Source organism: Zeus faber (genome assembly GCF_960531495.2).
Source record: "Zeus faber genome assembly, chromosome: 14".
Classification (NCBI taxonomy): Eukaryota; Metazoa; Chordata; class Actinopteri; order Zeiformes; family Zeidae; genus Zeus; species Zeus faber.
In genome coordinates this window covers 17291441-17311387 of record NC_137200.1, presented here as the reverse complement: position 1 = coordinate 17311387, position 19947 = coordinate 17291441, and the positions used below count along the sequence as shown (strand labels likewise).

At 43.0% G+C, this 19947-nt stretch overlaps 1 protein-coding gene across 1 annotated transcript; it reads right to left on the bottom strand.

The window, feature by feature from the left end:
- Positions 1-1288: 1288 nt before the first annotated feature.
- Positions 1289-16465, bottom strand: dub (duboraya). Its single transcript, XM_080014034.1, has 7 exons — positions 16431-16465; positions 9223-9312; positions 7770-7841; positions 7051-7122; positions 5781-6047; positions 4712-5110; positions 1289-3884 (listed from the first exon to the last, which is right to left on the bottom strand). The coding sequence occupies exons 1-6, from the start codon at positions 16434-16436 to the stop codon at positions 4715-4717; spliced, it is 903 nt and encodes a 300-aa protein (XP_079870160.1). The 5' UTR covers positions 16437-16465; the 3' UTR covers positions 1289-3884; positions 4712-4714.
- Positions 16466-19947: the final 3482 nt, after the last annotated feature.

The window sequence follows — 19947 nt, the reverse complement described above, 5'->3', positions numbered from 1 at the left end:
GATCAATAGAGTTGATCTCCAGTCCTCAGCTCAATTGTTATGGTCCTCAACTCAGTAAATTTCTTTATATTTCACTTGGATGAGGAATCACCATCAAAATGAGCAGGAAAATAGACATGGTAGCAAATAAAAAGCATTGCAGACAGGGATAGAGTTAATCAGAGGTTTAGAGCACCTTGCAAGGGTTTTTAATATGAAACCTTCTAATTTACACATCTACATTTTTCTCTTCCCCTCACGCTTGTGGCGGTGTCACAGATGGCCCTGCCTGCTGATACCGCCAGGGCTTGGGTCAGGTGTAGAATGGTGCCCGAGGTCCTCGCCACAACCTCCGGAGACAGCGTCTCCCTGCTGGCCGTTAAGGTACCCAGGGAGGCATTGAGGAGGGCGATGTTTTTGGCTGCCGCTACCGACTGTGCTGCATTAAAACTCCACTCCGCAAAACCAGAGAGGACCTGGTGGCATTGGGATTGGGCTTACTGTCCCTCTGCCATACGGCATGAGGGTTCAGGAGCGCTACCGGTCTCTGGGCGAGGGATCCCCTTCGTCTGGGCATCGACCCTCCACTCTATGGCTGTAAAAAGGAGGTCGGTGGATCCTGGCAACTGGATAGAACTAGGTGTTGACCCGGCATCGAACTGCGGGCAGAGGATGTCCTTCCTAGCCGCAGACATGGTTTTGTAGACCGTTGCCCCCATTTCGTCAGGCGCCTCGACATGGAGGGGGGGCCTTTATGCCCTTTCTCGGTCCTCGCCACCCAAGTAGTTGCAGAGCATTTGAGTCGGGAACACGCCAACCCCCGACGCCCGGGCCCCCGGGTGAACCCACCTCTGCGTACTCGTCCTTACTCACCTGCGGCAGGGCTGCACAAGCTGTGCAGTCCGCCAGATCTTGGGCTCCCTGTGTAGCATGGCGGGAGTCCAGGCACTCGAAGTGGCGTGTGTGCTAGTTCACTGGCGACAAGTAGACCGGGCATCCCTCGCACTGCTGCCCAAAGGAGCCAGGCCCTAAAAAGGACCGTTGTCGTGGGACAGTGTCGCTTATGTTCCTCTAAAATCAAAACCCTAACCCTATCTATTCCGTATATTGGGGTGATGAAAACCAATTTCTTTGCACAGATGAATGCACATCAATAATATAATATTAAATGTATTTGTAAAATGGCTTACAAAACAAGATAAATAAAAAGATTATTCATTTGTGGATGGAGAGGAATATTTATATATCTGTATTTTTTGCATTAAAAAATTGTAAAACAGATTTGTGGATTTTATTAGATATATTGAACTGAAATGTGATACAGAATTCCTTCCGTACATATAAAGACTCAGTTAAGGCTCCAAAAACACACTGTGATTAAAAATTGTCTATTTCGTCTGAACACAAAAACAACAAAAGAATATCTATAAACCTTGAATGTAAAAAAATTAAAAATAAAATAGAGAAATGACAAAACACTGAAAATTTAACTCCATTGAAATCGGAAATAAAGAAACAATACAAATAGTAACAATTGGCTGTGATAAAAAAATGTATTGCAGGAATAAAAAATGTATTGTAGGAATAGTTAAGTAACTTTGCATTGTTTAATAATCTGAGTCCGTTAGAGGTGAAACCAATAAAAAGAAATGATAAAAAGAGGTGAAACCATTAATTGAGCAAGCAATTACAGATCAAGAGGAAGATTAATCAGATTAAAAGTTATCGAACAAATGAGTGATTTTAGTGATTAATAAGCGAGAAATTTGACCTTTGACCTTTGAACATCCCCAAAATGTGAATGTCTTGGTTCAATTGGTCATAAAATTTAACGTTATATTTTTTTCTTTTGAGGTGACTTGCAAAAAAGCATTTTTCGTTTTTTGGTCTAAATTTGTTGCATAAGTTCGAGCCGTTCATCTGAAAACAACCAACAGATTAAGCAATTATCATCAAAATAATCATTTGCTTCAGTCCTGGGTCCAGTCCAAATTTCTATTTTCAGAAGGCAAAGAAAATAACTTTGACATATTTCTGGTTTAAATACATCACAACATTATTTCAAAGCTCAGTGTTTACCCTGGAAGATAAAGGTCTCACGCCCTAACATCGGCAGCGTGCACGGGATCGTTTTCCATTGCAAAACTAGATTGACCACATGACCATCCATAAAAATAAAATATATATATATATATAATTATTATTTTATATAAATCTGAAGGATATCTCAATTGAGCAAGTACCGTACATGTGTATGTATGTATGTTATGTATGAAAAACCGTTGGAGCGCTTGTTAACTTTTTCAAACTAGTTGCAACTAGTTGTAAATTTACTCGTTGACCCATTGTTGATATCAAAAACAGACATTCTTGATATCGAGAAATCCCATTTTTTATATAATGATATTAATTACAATAATAACCTTTATTCATATACTGTAGCACCTTTCATACTTAATGTGCTTTACATTATAAGGCCATTCCATTGTAACAGTAAAAGCAAAGCAAACAAGCAAAATGCATTTACAAAGTAGAATAATAAAATAATTAAATTAATTTAAAACAGGGTAAGAATAAGCAAATTGCATTTTCAGATTTGGGGTCATCCTTCTTTCCTCAGCGAATTATTTCCTTATTATAATGGAGTCTTGGATTTTTAATTCTTTGTCATTGACGACAACGTCTGTAAATACAGCGATGGAGATGTACACCTTCGTCCAGTTGATCTCTTTCAGATCGCGGTGGAATGCATACTCTCAAAATCAAAGTTATCTGGAATACATTTTCCGGGGACAAGACTTGAGCGCAGCAGTCGTGGAGATTAACCATTCAACGCCATCGTTCGGTTCTCCTGTTGGAGTGGGATCTCCAAGCTTTGGAAGAGGAGAAAAGACCTAAGAAGACTAATTGAAGGCTGAGCCGAAAAGAAAAGTTTTCAGCATTCGCTTGAATGCACCTACAGAGACTACTCGATAAGAGAGGTAAAACCTAAATCAGAATCTAGAATGACACCCAGGCTTGTTACTTCTGATTTGACCCAGGGATTCAGCTCATCAATTCTTGCAAAGAATTTGGCTTTGACGCCAAAAGGATTTCTGTCTTACCTTCATTCGGTTTTAAGAAAACTTTACTCAACTCATCCAATCATTTATACAAAGTCGAAAAGTAGTGAGAGCACATTGGGCATCAATATGTAGTTGTGTATCATCAGCATAGTTATGGAAATTGATATGTTGATAATATCACCTAATGGAAGCATGTAAAGTGAAAAAAGTAAGGGCCCAAGTCAGCTCCCTTGTGCAACGCCAGATGTTATATCATGTTTCTCTCCTGGCTCTGAGTGTCCCTGGTCTAATTCAATTTGTGAGAAGAACAAATTCTTGAGTATTTATGTTTCGGCTACCAACAATGTGTGTGTTTTTTTTTTTTTATATATCAACGTGTACATTTACAACTAGTTCAATCAGAATTGCAACTTGTTTGAAAAAATGAATAAATGCTAAAATGGCTTGCCATAGTTAGGGGCAATTAGAGAGAGAAATTGAGATTCGCTTAACTTACTTTTGAGAACAGTCTGTATTTTTCTAAATTTCTAACACTGGTAAATACAGGCTATCATCACATACTGCATGTCAAGCATTTCGAACGTACCGTCAAATCACCGTATTCTGACCGGAGAAAAGATTGCTTGCCGCAGAGCGTCGAGTCAAGTAGTTTTGTGCCAATGTCCCCTCATTTTCTCTTTTCTCTGGTCAAAAAGACAGACCCAGCCAGAGAAGAGGTCTGAGTGTCTCTCGTCCTCTCTGAGTCCTGGGTTGAGGTTTACAGGGTCTTCTCACGCGGCGCTCTGGAGGCCACGGCTTCCAGCGCTCCGTCTCGAAAGGCCCTCACGTCCAACTCTTCTCCTGTTGGGGTAAGATGGTAATTGATTGATCCCCGGGGTGAAATCAGTTCTAGCGGCAGAAAGCAAATACAAAGAGAACAAGCATACAAGTATTTGTGTGTATACAAAGAGAACAAGCTGTTAAAGCGGAATAATAATTGTCCGTCAATGGCAAGACATGGCAGGGACAGGTTTGTGCTTAAGGTGGGCAGAGTGGAGGCCGCGTGGGCCCACGTGCCTGAGCCCTTTTTTCTGTGTTATGTTTTCATGTGTTCGGTAACATCCTGCGCTGCTTTCTTGGCCAGGTCTCTCTTAAAAATACAGATTCTGAATCTCAATATGACACTAAGCTGGTAAAATAAAGATAAAATAAAGATTCACTTAATTATTCAGTCTTTGGAAAATGCCATTTTGCGATCGCAATAATTCATTCAAAATTAAACGAATCTGCAAATATTTGATATTTGTCTCATGTTTGCGATATTAGAGCTTGCAATTTTGCTCGTACTGATTTAATGTAGTGACTTGTGTGTTTATTTCATAGACAAACTACTTGAACAAAGAAAAAGCGCAGTATTTAGAGCCCATTGTTCTAAGTGTATTTAGAAAATGGGAAAAAAATATGTTTCTGGGATATGCAGAATAGTGAGTGATTACAAATGACTTACAAACTATTTCATTGCAATTTTTTTGCCCTTTCCTGCAGTTTAATTGCAAAAGAACACATTCACTTTCGTGAAATTGCCTTGCAAGTTTTGAGAAAAGCAACTACAAAATCGAGCGACATTAACAAAACGAAAACTCCGTAACGTCCTGGAGGGACGGGTTCCGATCAGCGCATAAAGTCACCTTTCACTCATTCCCGGCTGGGCAGACTCCGTCCCCCGCATCCTCCCCCGATGGTGGATTCTCAACCGGTACTTTCTGAGGTTGTCCTCCGTCCGCGTCTTCCCTCTCCTGGTTCTCTCCTTCGGCACTGTTTCCTGGGTTGAGTTCTGTTCTCGGTCCCGAGACAGCGGCACTATGGTTCCGTCCTTCGGGAGACGCCGAGGTCTCCGTCTCCATATCCGCCTCTTCTTCTCTTCTCACCTCCTTTTCGAACACCTCCGCCGGTTTTCCCACCGGGCTGCTGGGAGGCGAAAGAGGCATCTCCTCTGCTCCGGTCTCCGCAGCGACGTCCGGGTCGCTGCTGGACTTCCTGTGGCGGCGGGACGGAGGACGTCTCTTGATGGAGAGCCGGGCTCGGCCCTGAGGAGAGCCAATCAGAGGGGAGATGAAAATGGACAAAACATCTAGGGAGATCCCACTTCTCAACCAAAAAGAAGTCAATTTGGAGACCGGTCCTCACAAGTGTAGTAAAACAAGCATACACACAGACATTCTTGTACTAGTATCAAAGTGAGGTCCAAGTAAATACACCTGGTAAGTGAAGACCTGTGTTCCTGGAGCACTTCTAAACCATAAAAAAAAAGTAAATTCAGAGACCGGTCCTCACAAGAATAGTAAAGACGCAACACACACACACATTCTTGTACTGGTATCAAAGTAAATACACCTGGTAAGTGAGGACTTGTGTTCCTGGTGCACTTCTAAAGCCCAAAAAAGGAGCGGAGTTTGTTTTACAAATATAGTAAAACAAACGCACGCACGCACGCACGCACGCACGCACGCACGCACGCACGCACGCACGCACACACACACACACACACACACACACACACACACACACACACACACACACAAACACACTTTTGCTTGTATTAACATGAGGTGAGGACCCATGTTCCTGGTGCACTTCCAACCAAAAAAAAGATCCTCACAAGTATATTAAAACACACGCACACGCACACACACACACACACACACACACACACACACACACACACACACACACACACACACACACACACACACACACCTTATTGATGCTGGGCAATATGGCGCCGTCAGCGGCAGAAGGGGGAGTTTCGAAGGAGGTGGGGGCTTCTTCTTCGCTCTGAGGGGTGACGGCGGTGGGCGGGCTGCCGGCTGTTACCACGCCCACAGGGGTTAACGGGGTTATGGGGGTTACCATGGGGGCAGAGGGGCTGCCGGGGCATGGAAGGTTGAAAGACGGGGGTAGGAACCTCAGACCGGGGCTCTTTGGGGAGGGAAGGAGGGCAGTGGGCGAGAGGGCTAAGTTGGCCTAGAGAGAGAGAGCGAGAGAGAGAGTGAGGGGGAGCGGGAGTTTTTACCTAACCAAAAAATTAACATTTCTTCTTCAATGCTTAAACAAATATTTATATATATTCAAGTAATTTTTCTTGAAAAAACTTTTTAAACCATGGCCTTCCACACGGAAGCACAATTTCATCAACGCCATACGCTTTTAATGATGCTCACATTTTCCTCTTCAAATCAGATTTGTATTCATTTTGTATGCGTGGGACAGCATATGAGGGCCAAAATAACATTTATTTTTCACAGTGGGGGGTAATATTCTGAGGAAAAAAGTTGTAAATTTACAAGAAAAAACGTGGATATACGTATACCATACTGGGATAAACATAACACTAAAGTTGCAAATTTATGAGAAAAAAAATCGGATTGAAGTCAGATAAAAATTCCAATTCTCCAACGTACATAGGCTACTTCTCACAGTTCGTTTGACCTGCAGTAGATGAATACTAAATGAAATGAAATTATACTTTTTATTTGGATTTAGCAATAAGAAAATACTGTAATAATGGGTTTAGTCCAAAATCATAATACCATCATAAACTTTTGAGCATAATCGTATGACAGCTGTGTGCAGTGAAAGACATCGACAACAACCTGTTATTATGCCAGTCTGTGTGACTTTATTCATTATTTTACTCTTCTTCATAAAGTCTGTTTTAGGGGGATCCGCTATTGGATATATATATATATCCAATAATATATATGTTATTCTCCCTTGTAAGTCGCTTTGGATAAAAGCGTCTGCTAAATGACTAAATGAAATGTAATGTAAATGTAATATATATATACTGAATATTACCTACTGCTGTAAAAAAAAAAGGTTATAGTTGCCCTAATACACCATCAATATGTGCAATCAATTTGAATAAAATCACACAGCAACCTGCTGCGACTGCTGCAGTCCTCACTCTGGCCAGCAGGAGTGCAAACTGCAGCAATACACGCTCTGATCAGCAGGGGGCGCTCACCTGTAACTTCTCTATGAGAGCAGAGTTCCTCTTGGCCTTCCCTGGGAGAACTGGGGCGGCACCTTCTGCTTCCTGGACCAATATGAGGTGATGGAAGAAGTGTACGTGAGGGTCAGCCAACACACCACACACACACACACACACACACACACACACAGACACACACACACACACACACACACACACACACACACACACACACAATCGTACTATGGGGTGCAGTCCGTCTACTTTAGTCCGTCCAAAATGAATGGGATCATTTTGGGTTGGGCTGATTTTGGGTAGGCATGTGAAAATTATCATTATTTACTTCTATACTTCATCATAATTCTGAATGTTTAATGGAAATGTTGCTCATGAAACATTAAACCAAATATTTGATTGAGCAGACACAGAGCCTGTGTAAATATAAAAAATAAGATTTGATAACAGAGGTTGAATGCAGCTGATCACCAGACTTCATATTTGAGCGTATAATTTAATATTTACGCTTAATATCTTGAATGGGTAACGCTGAGTCAGACCTCTCTAATTAGGTCAGCGATGTGTTCATTGATCGAATATTTCGTTTTGCCACATTTCACACCAAACTTAGTATTGAGCTTTGCGATCTCTGCGTCTCTGTCATGGCTCACATACCAAAGGACCAAAAATACACCCACACATAAACAATGACGAACACACAGAAAACCACACACAGATACACATCGTTGTATCACCTCCTGTTGGTCGCCTGGCGCGTGCGTCGGAAGCTGCAGCGTACGGGGCGGTCGGCGGCGGACAGGTTTAGCCTGAAAGCATTCCAGTTGTTCACCCGTTACCTTTCCGATATCAACAAGCCTATCTGCGTTTCTTTCAGAAGACCTGGGTGAATTTGGTCCAGAGCATTTTGGAAGCTCAGTCGAAATCGAGCTGTGACTTAAAGGGCCGGCTTCGCACCGAATCCGTCCTCGCATCACAGTCTCCGCGACAGTCTCAAGCCGTTCTCGATGTATTTATTCGTCTGTATTTTCCGTCACTTCACGTGATCTTTCAGGCGCGTTCGCATAAAGCCAAGAACGCCTCAACCGTGAGCCCTGGTGTGCTCTCACAGTGCCCAAATGTTGTGAAACGCGAAAGCATTGTTCACTGGTTTCGCGAGCGGACACAACAGACGTCGTCTTCTGATTCCGTGAGTGTAACCCTAACCATAACACCAACCCCAAAAAAAACGAGTTTCACTCTGGAAGATGGACGCGAGCTGTGCGCTTATGGCGTTGCATTTAAGCCGAAAAACACAATTGGGGAAGGTATATTGCATTGCCACACAGAGAGTGTCTGGTCAGATGCAGTTTCACAATATTCCCCCAAAACCTGATTGGTCCATTCTATAAGCGGATGATAGAATTTCTTACAGAATTGAGATGATTAGGATTATTTGAAGAATTTGCAATTTCCGACGCGTCAGCAACGAGTCTCCCCTGTTTCTGCCGGTAAAACTGACATTATATCAGAGAAGAAAATCCCACAGGGTAGATGTTAGAAGCATGTTCGGCTCTTGCGTAATTTTCCTGTCAGCCACTTCCCGTTTTATTTCTTTCTTCGACACAAAGCACTTTCAACCCACTCTGTCGCCACAATGGCAGACAATGTGCGTGCCAATGTGTGTGCTTGTGTGGATGAAAAATTGTAAATCCCAATAAGTTAGATATATCAAACTGTGTGTATATACAGTATGTATGTTTGATGTATATACATTGAACTTTGATGTACATTATGAACTTTGATATATACAGTATATGTACATTGAACTTTGACATACTGTATATAATTAGGTGGTTGGTTGGTTTACAGTTTATACATTGCACTTTAATATATGGATGTATATATCAAACTTGTATACAGTATATAAAAATTTAAAATAATATTTCCTGTTTCTCCCATAATAAAAAAACATGTATATACAGAACATACAGTATATACATAAATGGTTTTGCCAATTGAATTATTTTTCATTCCAAAATTCTAAATAAATAAACAAATTAATAATATATATAAAATAATATAAACATTTTTGATATAATTAAATATTAAAAACACATATATGGATACACACTTCAAATACAACAACAAACATATATATATATACAGTATATAACATGGTGGAGATGGTCCCACTGCAAAAGTACTCACCGCTTGGGACTGCGCAGTGTAGGGGGCCGGAGCTGTATTTTTAAACTTTCCCGCCAATTCTGCAACCGAGCGCTTGACCGGAGCTTCCTCCTGAGAAGACGACAAAAGAGCATCGTAAGAACCTGAATCATCTCAATCTACCTTATTCTTTTTTTTTTTATCTGCTCTTAGCATTGGAATTGGCATCACCTTACTCAGCTCCAAACAGAGGAAATTGTCTTTATTCATTTTGCATCGTTTGAGGTTGACGTCTGGGCTACGCAGCGAGCAAGCAGGCGGCAAAGCAGGTAGGACAGGAGGGAAGGCTGAAATGGGCCGGCCCACAGGGCCGGCGTGGGAGGGCGTGGCGCAGTCGAGTTGTCTGACAGAACTGCTTTGCAAAGCGGCGTCTCATTCATGGTCTTTCTGCTCTGCGAAAGCGCTGCTCTCTCCCATTCCAGCATTGTTTTAAAGAGAGAGACCTCCCCATTTTAGTGGCTGGTAATTTGAAACCATTTGAGCTTCAGCATGGCATGCTTTACTCATTAGGGGAGCAGGAGCCCCGCTGTGAGGCAGGAATCGAAAGCGGCCTATAGCTCAACCATGCCGGGCATTTTTCAGACTTATTACATCTGCCTTGTCAGGGTTAAAAGAAAGCAGTAATGTGCGGTGAGAGCTTTGGCTGGGGGGGCAGTGAACTTTAATACAATATGTATATAAAGGAGCATTCATAATCATACAATAGTCATGCAATAAAACTATAAGGAATAAACTCAATTCCATTGCAAATATGAATATATTGAGAGAGAGCGAGCGAGAGAGAGGGGGCGGTGATATTTTTACCGGCACGAAGCCAGACAACAAACATAACACAATAATATCACGCGAATAGTACCAAATAGTCCCACCCCTGTACGGCCGCAAACTACCCATGATGACCCGGCCTGCCCTGTTTGCCAATAATCACGGATAAGATTGACATGTCATGGAGCAAATCCACCACTGATCACGTGAGAGAGGCAAGGTGCGTCCGTGCCTCATCATTGCTCATATGAGACAGTGTTGGAACAGACTATGGATGCGCAAAACTACTAATCTTTTGTGTCTTTGCGTTTTAACACCACACGATCCCTCTTAAAACAAAGCCGACAATACTTCTCCCTACGACACTTGTGCTGTCTCTGGTGTCGGTTTTGAAGTTTACCGTGATGCCCTTTTGCAGTAGACTATGTAATAATAATAAATAATAATAATAATAATAATAACAATAATATATATAGGTGCAGGCAGCAATAAGGGGTCCAGGGTAGTCTGCCCTTCGTTAAAGTTCAATGGACGGATGTGCCCTGGCTCTCTGTTCCAGTGTATTTTAATGACTGCAGAAGTTCATTTGTACCAGCCTGGTTACAGTGTAATTCTATGGTCCTGCGGTGTGTGTGTGTGTGGCTGTGGGTGGGTTTCCTGCGCCGCAACTAACGGCGGTTATCATTTTGAAGTGGGGCTACATGATTATGGCTCAAGTGATAATGACGATTATTTTAGTCAATATTGTGATCGCAATTATTGCCACACATGGATAATTGCGATCAGATGAAAAACAAGGGCAAATTGCACTCAGCTGAAGGTCCAATCGGGGAGCAGGCCAATTGGCGCCGACAACATTCCACGGAGAGCCCGGTGTCCTGGTTATCACCTCCCATATATTTTACGAGTGCAGAGGTTCACTGGTAACGGCCAGGTAGACAGAAGTGCTGTCACGAGATCTGTGTACTCCGTCAGCTTTAGGACAAGGATTTATACGTCTGTGCGTGGTGGCGCCATCTTTGTGAGGTAGTCATTGTTGATCACAAACTCCATCCCACAGTACCGAACCGATCTGGCTCCATGGATGTCATGGTTCCGCTCGTCGGATACATGACATCCATGAAGTTCTGACGTCAGCCCCATCTGCACGTGCTGCCAACTTGTTGAGGACCCGGTTGTTGACCAATCACTAGACTGCAATGCTATCATGTGGCCTGTGCGTGCAGTCATTTGTGCATGCATGCGCGTTAAAAAAATTCAGTTTTTACTAAATGGTTCAACAATAATGGACCGATCTGGATCCAACTTGGACAACAGCATATTGGGACTGCCTTGAAAAAATTGGTTTTCAATCAAAGATTTCAATTTCTCGAACAAATGGGAGAGATTCTGGTCAAATATTATCTGTGTTTATTGAGGAAAAAAATATGGTGATAATAATTGTTCTCGTTTTATCGTAATTACCTTCACTGGACATTATGAACGGAGAGATTCAAATATATCGGTGAAACAAATTTACAGAGACAACTGGCCCCACCACATCTACTATCAGTCACCTTTACATACACATCAGAACCACTGTCATTCGGTCATCTTAGCTTTTGCAACCCACCACCTCCCCAGTCTCGACCTCTCGCTCCCTCTCTCCCCTTTTCCCATCCCTTAGGAAGCACCAGGGGATCCGAAGGCACGGTTGAGGCCCGCTGCCCTTAAGACTTTCCCAATCCTGAGTCAAGGTTCCTGGTGTTCTACCCTTCACCGAGCTCGCCATCCATCATCCCACCCAACAGCATGCCAAAGCCACCAATTCACCATTCATCATTCTCTTTTCTCATTTACCATTACCATCATCTCGTATTTTTTATAACTTAGCATTTTGCATATTTTATCTCCTGCAGCAGCAGCTACAACAGTCTGTTAAAGGATAGGTTCACAATTTTCCAAGTCAGTCAGGTGTCCATATGAACAGTGAAAGAGGTTTTCCTCGCTGCAATCATTCCTCCTGTATTGGCTATTTGTTTAAAGTGACACTGCGCAAATACTTCATTGTACAATTTTGTACAGTTATTTCAAAAATATTTCAATCATTTGAACACGTTCAAAATGTATTTGTGTATAAATAATTTGCTTGGGGAGGAGTGGTGGCATTTTACGTAACTGAATGCTTCCATTCACATGATGGGTGCAGTAGAAAAAGGGTATCAAAGGTATCGAATGAAATACACTGCAGGGCAGCGGAAAACCTGCCACGGTTGAGGGTCCGAGTCCGCCGTGTCCACTGCGCGGTGGATGCTTCTTTGGCTCATGTGCTCGACCAATCACCGTGGACTTACAGTACGTCCGGACCAATCAGCGTGCACATACGTCACTGAATGTTCCTCTTCTGTCGCCCTGTTCAAATATCCCTCAAGGACGTTTTTTTTATTTCAACAATAACCACAGTTCCTGGAGAAAGAAAGAAAGGTTCCTCCAAAGGTCCGCGTTCATGTCCGCGTCTTCTAACGAGTTCGCTATGTAATCGATCATGGACGGCGTCATTCTCTTGGACGGATAAAAAAAAAATCTTCTATCTGTTTTATCCTCTTATTGTGATGCACATTTACTGACAAAAAAAACAAAACGTAATAAAGGAAAAAAACAAACGACCCTTCGATTTTGAAGATTCTCAGTCGACTTTCGGGTCTTCGACTGATGATTGGGCTTGTCGACTATCAGGGGGCAACTCTAATCTTTACCATCTTATTTATATTGAGATTTCTGTCTTCTTTAATTAATTGTTTGGTACATTTTCTTCCGGTAATCCACTCTGAATCCGCCCTTCTACTCGGATCAGGCTAATCCAGATTTCTTTTTTTTTTTTAATCAAAATCATCCCAATCCTTTGCTGAAGATTTGATCCAGATTATATCTTGGACTTAATTACCTGACCCGATCTAATTATAAAGTGATCCCAATCCAGATTTGGTTTTGAACTACCCATTTGCAGGATTTAATCCAATCCTACAGACAAAATCTGAACGGATCATGTTACATCCCTGGCCCTGGAGGTGGAAGCTGTCCTGAAGCCTGTTGTTTGGGGAACCCATGCTCCGGTACCATTATTATTATAAGAATATACAATTTATTTCAAAGCCGACATCTCGAAGATTTCCGTGTTGTTGTTTTTAGTGGCACCTATGGCGAAAAGCGGTAATTGTGGGTGTGTGTTTGTTTCCCAGAGATCCAAACAGTGTCGCCTGTGGTAGTCAGCGCCTGGGCCACGCCTCCACAACAATTTGAGGTCGCAAGTACACATGAAAGCATGAATTTGAATGCATGGCGGGAAAGTCGCCACAGAGACCCGGTTCTTAATACTCTGAATTCTGCAAAGGCAAGGGCTTCCATCAGTGGGCCATAGGCTCAATCATCTTCACGTTACCTCATTCGGCTAAAGATAGTGACTTAACAGACATTTATTTAAATGAAAATCCTCTAGATTGGCACTTTAACATATGACATATGATGTGTTTGTATCAATATATTTAGTAATATCGTCTTCTTCCTTTTCTTTCGGCTGCTCCCGTTAGGGGTTGCCACAGCAGATCATCTACCTCCAATTCCTTCTGTTCTGCGCATCTTCCTAGTAATATATTGTAGTTAATATATTAGTATTATCAAAATTGGTGTCTGTGAACTCTACCATATTCTTTCTGCTTTCAGCAAAACAATCCTCTCACCTCTCTTTTCCCTCTGTTTAAGCAAATTTTTTATATAACGGCTACATTCTACAATCGGATGTTCCCGTCCAAGTTTAAGGGAAATTTTAAGCCAATTTGAGAAATGCTGCAAAGAATATAATGCAAAGACCAAACCTGCACATAAGCACAAACAAGCAGACCCACTAGATACACACCTAAATTCACGCGCATACACACATAAACACACGCAAACATCGACACACCCACCCCTGTTGTGCAATCTGATGTGGTGTGAAGATGGCCATTTGTATGATGTCATAGCTCACATTAGCTACATCAGGGTCGCTGTTTACATAACGCACACACACTCACGCACTAACACACACACACACGCACACGCACACACACACACACACGCACACACAGACAGCTGTCGAGGTGGGGCTGAAGGACTCGCATTGCTGACATTCAGCTGATAATGAAATCACGTCAGCGAGGCCAGCGCGCATCCACGCTCGCTCTTTCCGATCTCTTGCTGATGCGAGTGCGCTCGCTCGCCCACGCAAGGTCCATCCCTCCCTCCGCTCTTCTAACGACGGCGATCACCCCTCGCCGCCTCCCTCCTATCTGTCAATCTCAACGCCAAATCGAGAAGTTGAACGAGGCACGAGCAGGTCCGGAAACTGGCCTGGAACAGACACACGCCTATGCACACGCAACCTCCCTCTCCCTCTCTCTCTCTCTCTCTCTCTCTCTGTCTCTCTCGCCCTTAAAAACCAAGAGCGCAAGCGACCGTTGAACCGCTTCCTGTGCAAGTGGCTTTGTTAGTGTGTGTAGCATGTAGTGTCATTTTCCGAATCAGAGGTATCTTTCCCGTAATCTGACTCATGGACTCATTCATGCGTTGCAGTTTCTGTTCATTTTTGAAAGAGATGCTTGCCACACTGGTGCTCCAGGATGCGTTCGAATATTCCAACTCTTGCGACAAGTTTCGAACCTGGGTTTAAAACTAAGCAAATAAGTCACGCGCTATAGAAAATAATGACGTTATTATAAAACAATGATGTTAATTATGACGTGATGACGTTATTACCCTTGAATGCCGCCATCAATAAATAATTTTTTACATAAGCGAATTGTGTGTATTAATATTTTTGTTCGCACTTTACAAACACTATACAAAGGGAGTTTTAAGCCTTCATCCACCGAACGTGACAAATGTCCAGCTGAGGGAACTACTCGCTGTTGTATTTGAAAAGAACAAGCTCTTCCATTTTCCTTACAGACAGTATTTTGTGACGTGACACTCCGAGGCAGTTCATCTGTCGGCCACTAGGGGGGGGGGGGGGCGGTCATTACGGATGGGGCGTGAACAGCGAGGGTGGGGGGATGATATTCCCTGCGCGTGGATCAAAGAGCTAACCTAGCCTAAAACCACTCCGATCACTAAGAGGGCAAACGCTCTCATCGGTCAGAACGGCTTTCCCCGTTCTTACAAGAAGGAAATAAAAGCGCTCTTTCGTGTTTTAACCTGAGGACGCCGGAGGCACTTTTCCACGCCCTCTGCAATAACACTGTTTTCGGGTGCCGCTACGACGTCTTGAGTAACTCCTACAACTTCTCCTTTAGTCGCGCGATTTTTCCTCAACGTTGACGCAAACCTACGGTCGCACGCCGGCGTTGCGTCGTCATTGCTTGTGGAACATTTCTAGACATCACGTACGCACGTCAAACTGAGCTTCTGGAAAATGGCAAATCGAAAGGCAATTGCTCATGAAATTTTAAATGTTTCTGACGTAGGTGCCGATGGAGGATGGAGGGTGGAGGATGGAGGCTGGATGGACAGTGGATGCCGCGTGGTGATCTTTATTAACCACGGCGGACAGCGTGGGTGCAAATGTGAGTGAAACGCCCACACCGCGGGCCCGTTATTCTGACAGACCGCTGTTGACGCCATGTGAGTGTCACACTGTGGACTGTTGCACTATGCAGGTGTACTGTGCGGTACACGACTTGGCGATGTGAACAGGCTTCCTTTCCGGGACCCAATAACTGGGCATTCGACTCCACTGGACGTTTTCCTGTGTTCACCCTTCAATATATAAACTTATTTTTAATATTTAAACTTAAATTTATATATCTTATCTTGCAAGATTCCATATTTAACGCCATAGTTCACATTACCGGTGATATGTATTTTGCTGCCCTATAGATTTCATAATGCCTTTATAGTGTGATCTCGGCACGCTCAATGCAATTCACCACACAAAGGCACAGCCCAATGCACCGATTCGAGCACTTGTCGAGCGAGTTTCCCTCGGTACTTTATTGATTCCCTGTTCGTCAACTTTAACTTTCCGTCCCCTTGTGTTCTCCGCTCACACACACCACAGGGTGAACAAATAGGCCCCCGGATATTTATACAGTGTCAAGTAGGTCTGCATGCTTTCACCCCGTGCTGATATCTACGGCGTGCACGGGACTGTTGCCGCTTAAAATGAGCCCGTGATGCAGTTTGGTCTGATCTTTTTCCCTCTCACCACATTTTCCCACACCTCAAAACAAACCACTCAAAAGATGCCACTTTGATTGGTGATACAGAGAGTAAGACAACTGGAAGTATGTCTCTTAGTTAAATTTCTTTTTTTTTTTTTTTTTTAATTGGCATCCATAATGGCATGGTGGCATAAAAGCAAACAAATAACAACAATAAATAAAATAAATAGGAAAGCATGTTAAAAGCTGTACCTCCATGCTCCAGGCTGCACCGCTCTCTCTGCAGTTTATTCTGAGACATGCTGTCCAACACTCTGCTGCAGCTCAGTGGAGTGGGCAGTCATGTTTGTTTTTCATGTTCCGTTCATTTGGAGTCAAACCGTCAAGAAGGAATCAAACCCTTTTGAGCGTTCAATTCATTGCACAGAGCCAACACCGCAAACAAGTGGAATAAAAAATATGAATATGGGAATAACTTATATCGAAACCATATCAAATAGATCTTACCTTCGAGTTGGGGTGGATTTAAGGGATATTTTTCACATTTAATGAACTTTAACTGTGCCAATGTATCACTGACACTGGCAGAAAAACAAAGCCGAACTTTCTTTGTGATAGAATTTGTCGATGATCAGAATTTAATCCAACCAAGTAGACGTACCCTCAGTAACTTTGGTCAGAGTCAAACTCTCAAACCGTCCCTTCATTTTGATTTGTTTGTTATTCGTTGCCACCCTGGTATAGTTGTGCCAATGAATTGGTGCATTGGTAAACCAACGGAATCAGAATGAACAAACTTGTTGGAAAATCGAACGACTCTTTTTACTGAGTGACTCATCAAGACCGATTCGCAAAAAAAACAGGCCAAACTTTCACCGGAAGCAAATATTCTACAAGCAACTGTTTGATTGTCACAAGCAAAGTAAAAAAAAAAAGAAAACAACACAAGCACACATCATGTTTTCTCACAAAAACTGTCATTCCGTTTTTCTTTGCAAAGCATTCATTCTTAAGAATTTAAAGGTGTAAACGTTTGGCTCTTGAGATCAAACTTTTGGCAAACTTTTTGCGACGCTTTTTCCTTTGCTCCGAATCATTCACGTGTGGTTCGTTGCTGAAGCGATTTTCGTGTGTTTCAGATCACAGGCTCCAACCGGACGGCCCGTGCCAACTTACAGCCCATGTCCATGCGAGCTATGCAGAGCCCGTTTGGCTTGGAAGGGTGGTCTGCGGTTATATTTAGCCCTACACTTTCGCAACATTTCTAGGCTGGGAGAGGCGGGCGGCGCGGTTGACATTGGGATCGCTGCTACATACATATCTGTGTTTATGGGCCTATTATATGACATTCCAGGTGGATTTATTGACAGGGATCCTAACTGGTTTTGACGGGGTTTGTCTTTTCTTGCCACACTGTGCACAAACTTTATTACAAACTCGGCCTTTGATGCATTTGAGCCCGTTTTTTCTCTGGAATAGTTAGAAGGGAAATTATGTTTTTCTCTACTGTAATAGTTCCCAATAGTCTATGACCCACTATCGTATATGTCATTATTCAAGTCAGCTGCATGTGCAAAGGTTTCCCGAATAATGTAAGGCTGTCTTTGTCTTTTCTGACAATGGCAGTTTTTCACAGGAAGTTGAGTCACTTGACGGACGCAGATTTCCTCTTGCTTCCCCATTCTTTGGCCGACATCTACCAATGGACATGTATATTTGTTGCCCTCTTAGCGTTAGTTACAGAAGGCGGAATTGGGGGTTGTGGTGGTGGTGTGTGTGATGTTTGTGCTTTACTGTATGTGCATTTTTGCGTGTCTGAATGTGTGTAAGTTCAGTGCTTACCACGAGCCCTCCACACCCTGGATGGATCCTTGACTGCTGGAACAAGCAATGGTCCGAGTCAACCTCCACGTTGAGGAAGTTCATCAACTCCCCTTCAACCAATCCCCCTGGGTGTGACCTACCACGGAATGCCTGGGTCAACCTCAACAGACTTAGCTCTGGAGTAGCAAAGACCCAAACCTATCTGCATATGATTGGAGTGTCTGCCACAAATCTCTGTGAATGCGGAAAACCACAGACTGTTGAACACATCATTGATGAATGCCCAATCTTCAAATCACCACATGGAGTCAGCGGCCTCATTGAACTGGATGACGATACCACTTCTTGGCTAATGTCCCAATTGCCTGTGTAGCCCTACACAAACGAACGAATGAACGAGTTCAGTGCTTGAAGTGAAAAAAGAAAATGCGCCGCTACTCCCCTTGTTAAATTTTGGCGAGGGGGGCTTTTTAAAGGAGACCTATTATACTCCTTTTCAACAAATTTATATAGGTCTCTGAGGTCCGCAAAACATGTTTTTGTAGTTTTTTTCTGCTGAAAGTACCACTCAGATTATGCATTCTAGCCATTTTAACATACCTCTGATATTGGTCTGCTTAGTGGGTGGCACCACCCTCATGAGGCCCCTAGTTCAGCCAATGGGGTTTGAGCATAACTTTCGGGTTCCGTTGTATCAATTCTGTAAACTTTCACTTGTTTCACCTTATCAGTACACCAAAATCTGTTGCTGAACAAATTTGAGGCGAGAAATAAGCAATCCAGTTGCTGAATCTTCACTCATATTAGACCTACAAGGCCTCATTTAACAGTTTGTTCCGACTTTTGTTGCCTGGCTCCAGGCTTGTGAACAGAGCAGACGAACATATGAAGAAACCCGTGACAAGCTGACGTCAGCTCGTGCAGAGAGTAGAAAAAGCCTATAGAAACGAAGCGTTCAGACTGGCCTGATGTCTGAGCGTTTTTGTTTGCAGCGATTACTTTGACATTACTTTACCTCATTATTTGAAATTTTGGCCACGTCTAATATGAACATCCAACATTGTAACCTTTTATATTTGACAGAAAATAAGGAAAAGCATAATAGGTCCCCTTTAAGTTTCTATTTAAGTTGGAATTTCAGAGCTCATCACTCACGCCCGAGTTTACCAAGATAACAGAGCTGACGTCACGGCAACATGGTGGCACAGTGAACAACGTTTCCTTTGTACAGATTATTTATTTTAACACGCATAACGCCGTTCTGAACTACTACTGTAGATTTGATGTAATGTTAACATGGGGACTACCAACACAAATTACAGATTTCCGAGTTCCAATGGAACGCGGCATCACTTCCTGCTGTCTCTTGACCCGATACCAATTTGGAGCGATTTCTAATCCACCTGAACCAGAGAGCTCGGGCAGCAGTCTTTACCAGCGATCGCACCAGAACTGGTGGAATAGATAATGAGGGAAACCAGCTGTTTCCACCAAAAAGGTGCGAAATAGAAAGTGGAAACACGGATGCCGACAATATGAAGAAAAAATTCAAAAAGGTCAGTGGCGTCATGGCTCGGGGTTGCCGTCTAACTATCAAATCGATCCAATCGAACTATTCAATCTCACGATCTTATCGGACTATTTCAACTTATCCAACTACGAAGGTGGTCATCTCTGTCTGTCTGTGTCTGCATGTATGTCCTTTTATTATCTCGACAACCGTTGATCCGATCTACTTCACATTGGAGGGCGTATTGCTGGGGACCCAAGGACGAGGACTGTCGAATTAGGTGCAAGTTGTACATGTAACACGTGAAATATTAACAAACTTTCAATAAACAGCGAGCCAGCGGGGGGGGGGGTGGGGCTTCGAGGCTCGGCGACAGACGGTAGGGTCACACCGACGGGGCGCGGCAAAGCGACGGGTTGAAATGCATTTTGACGA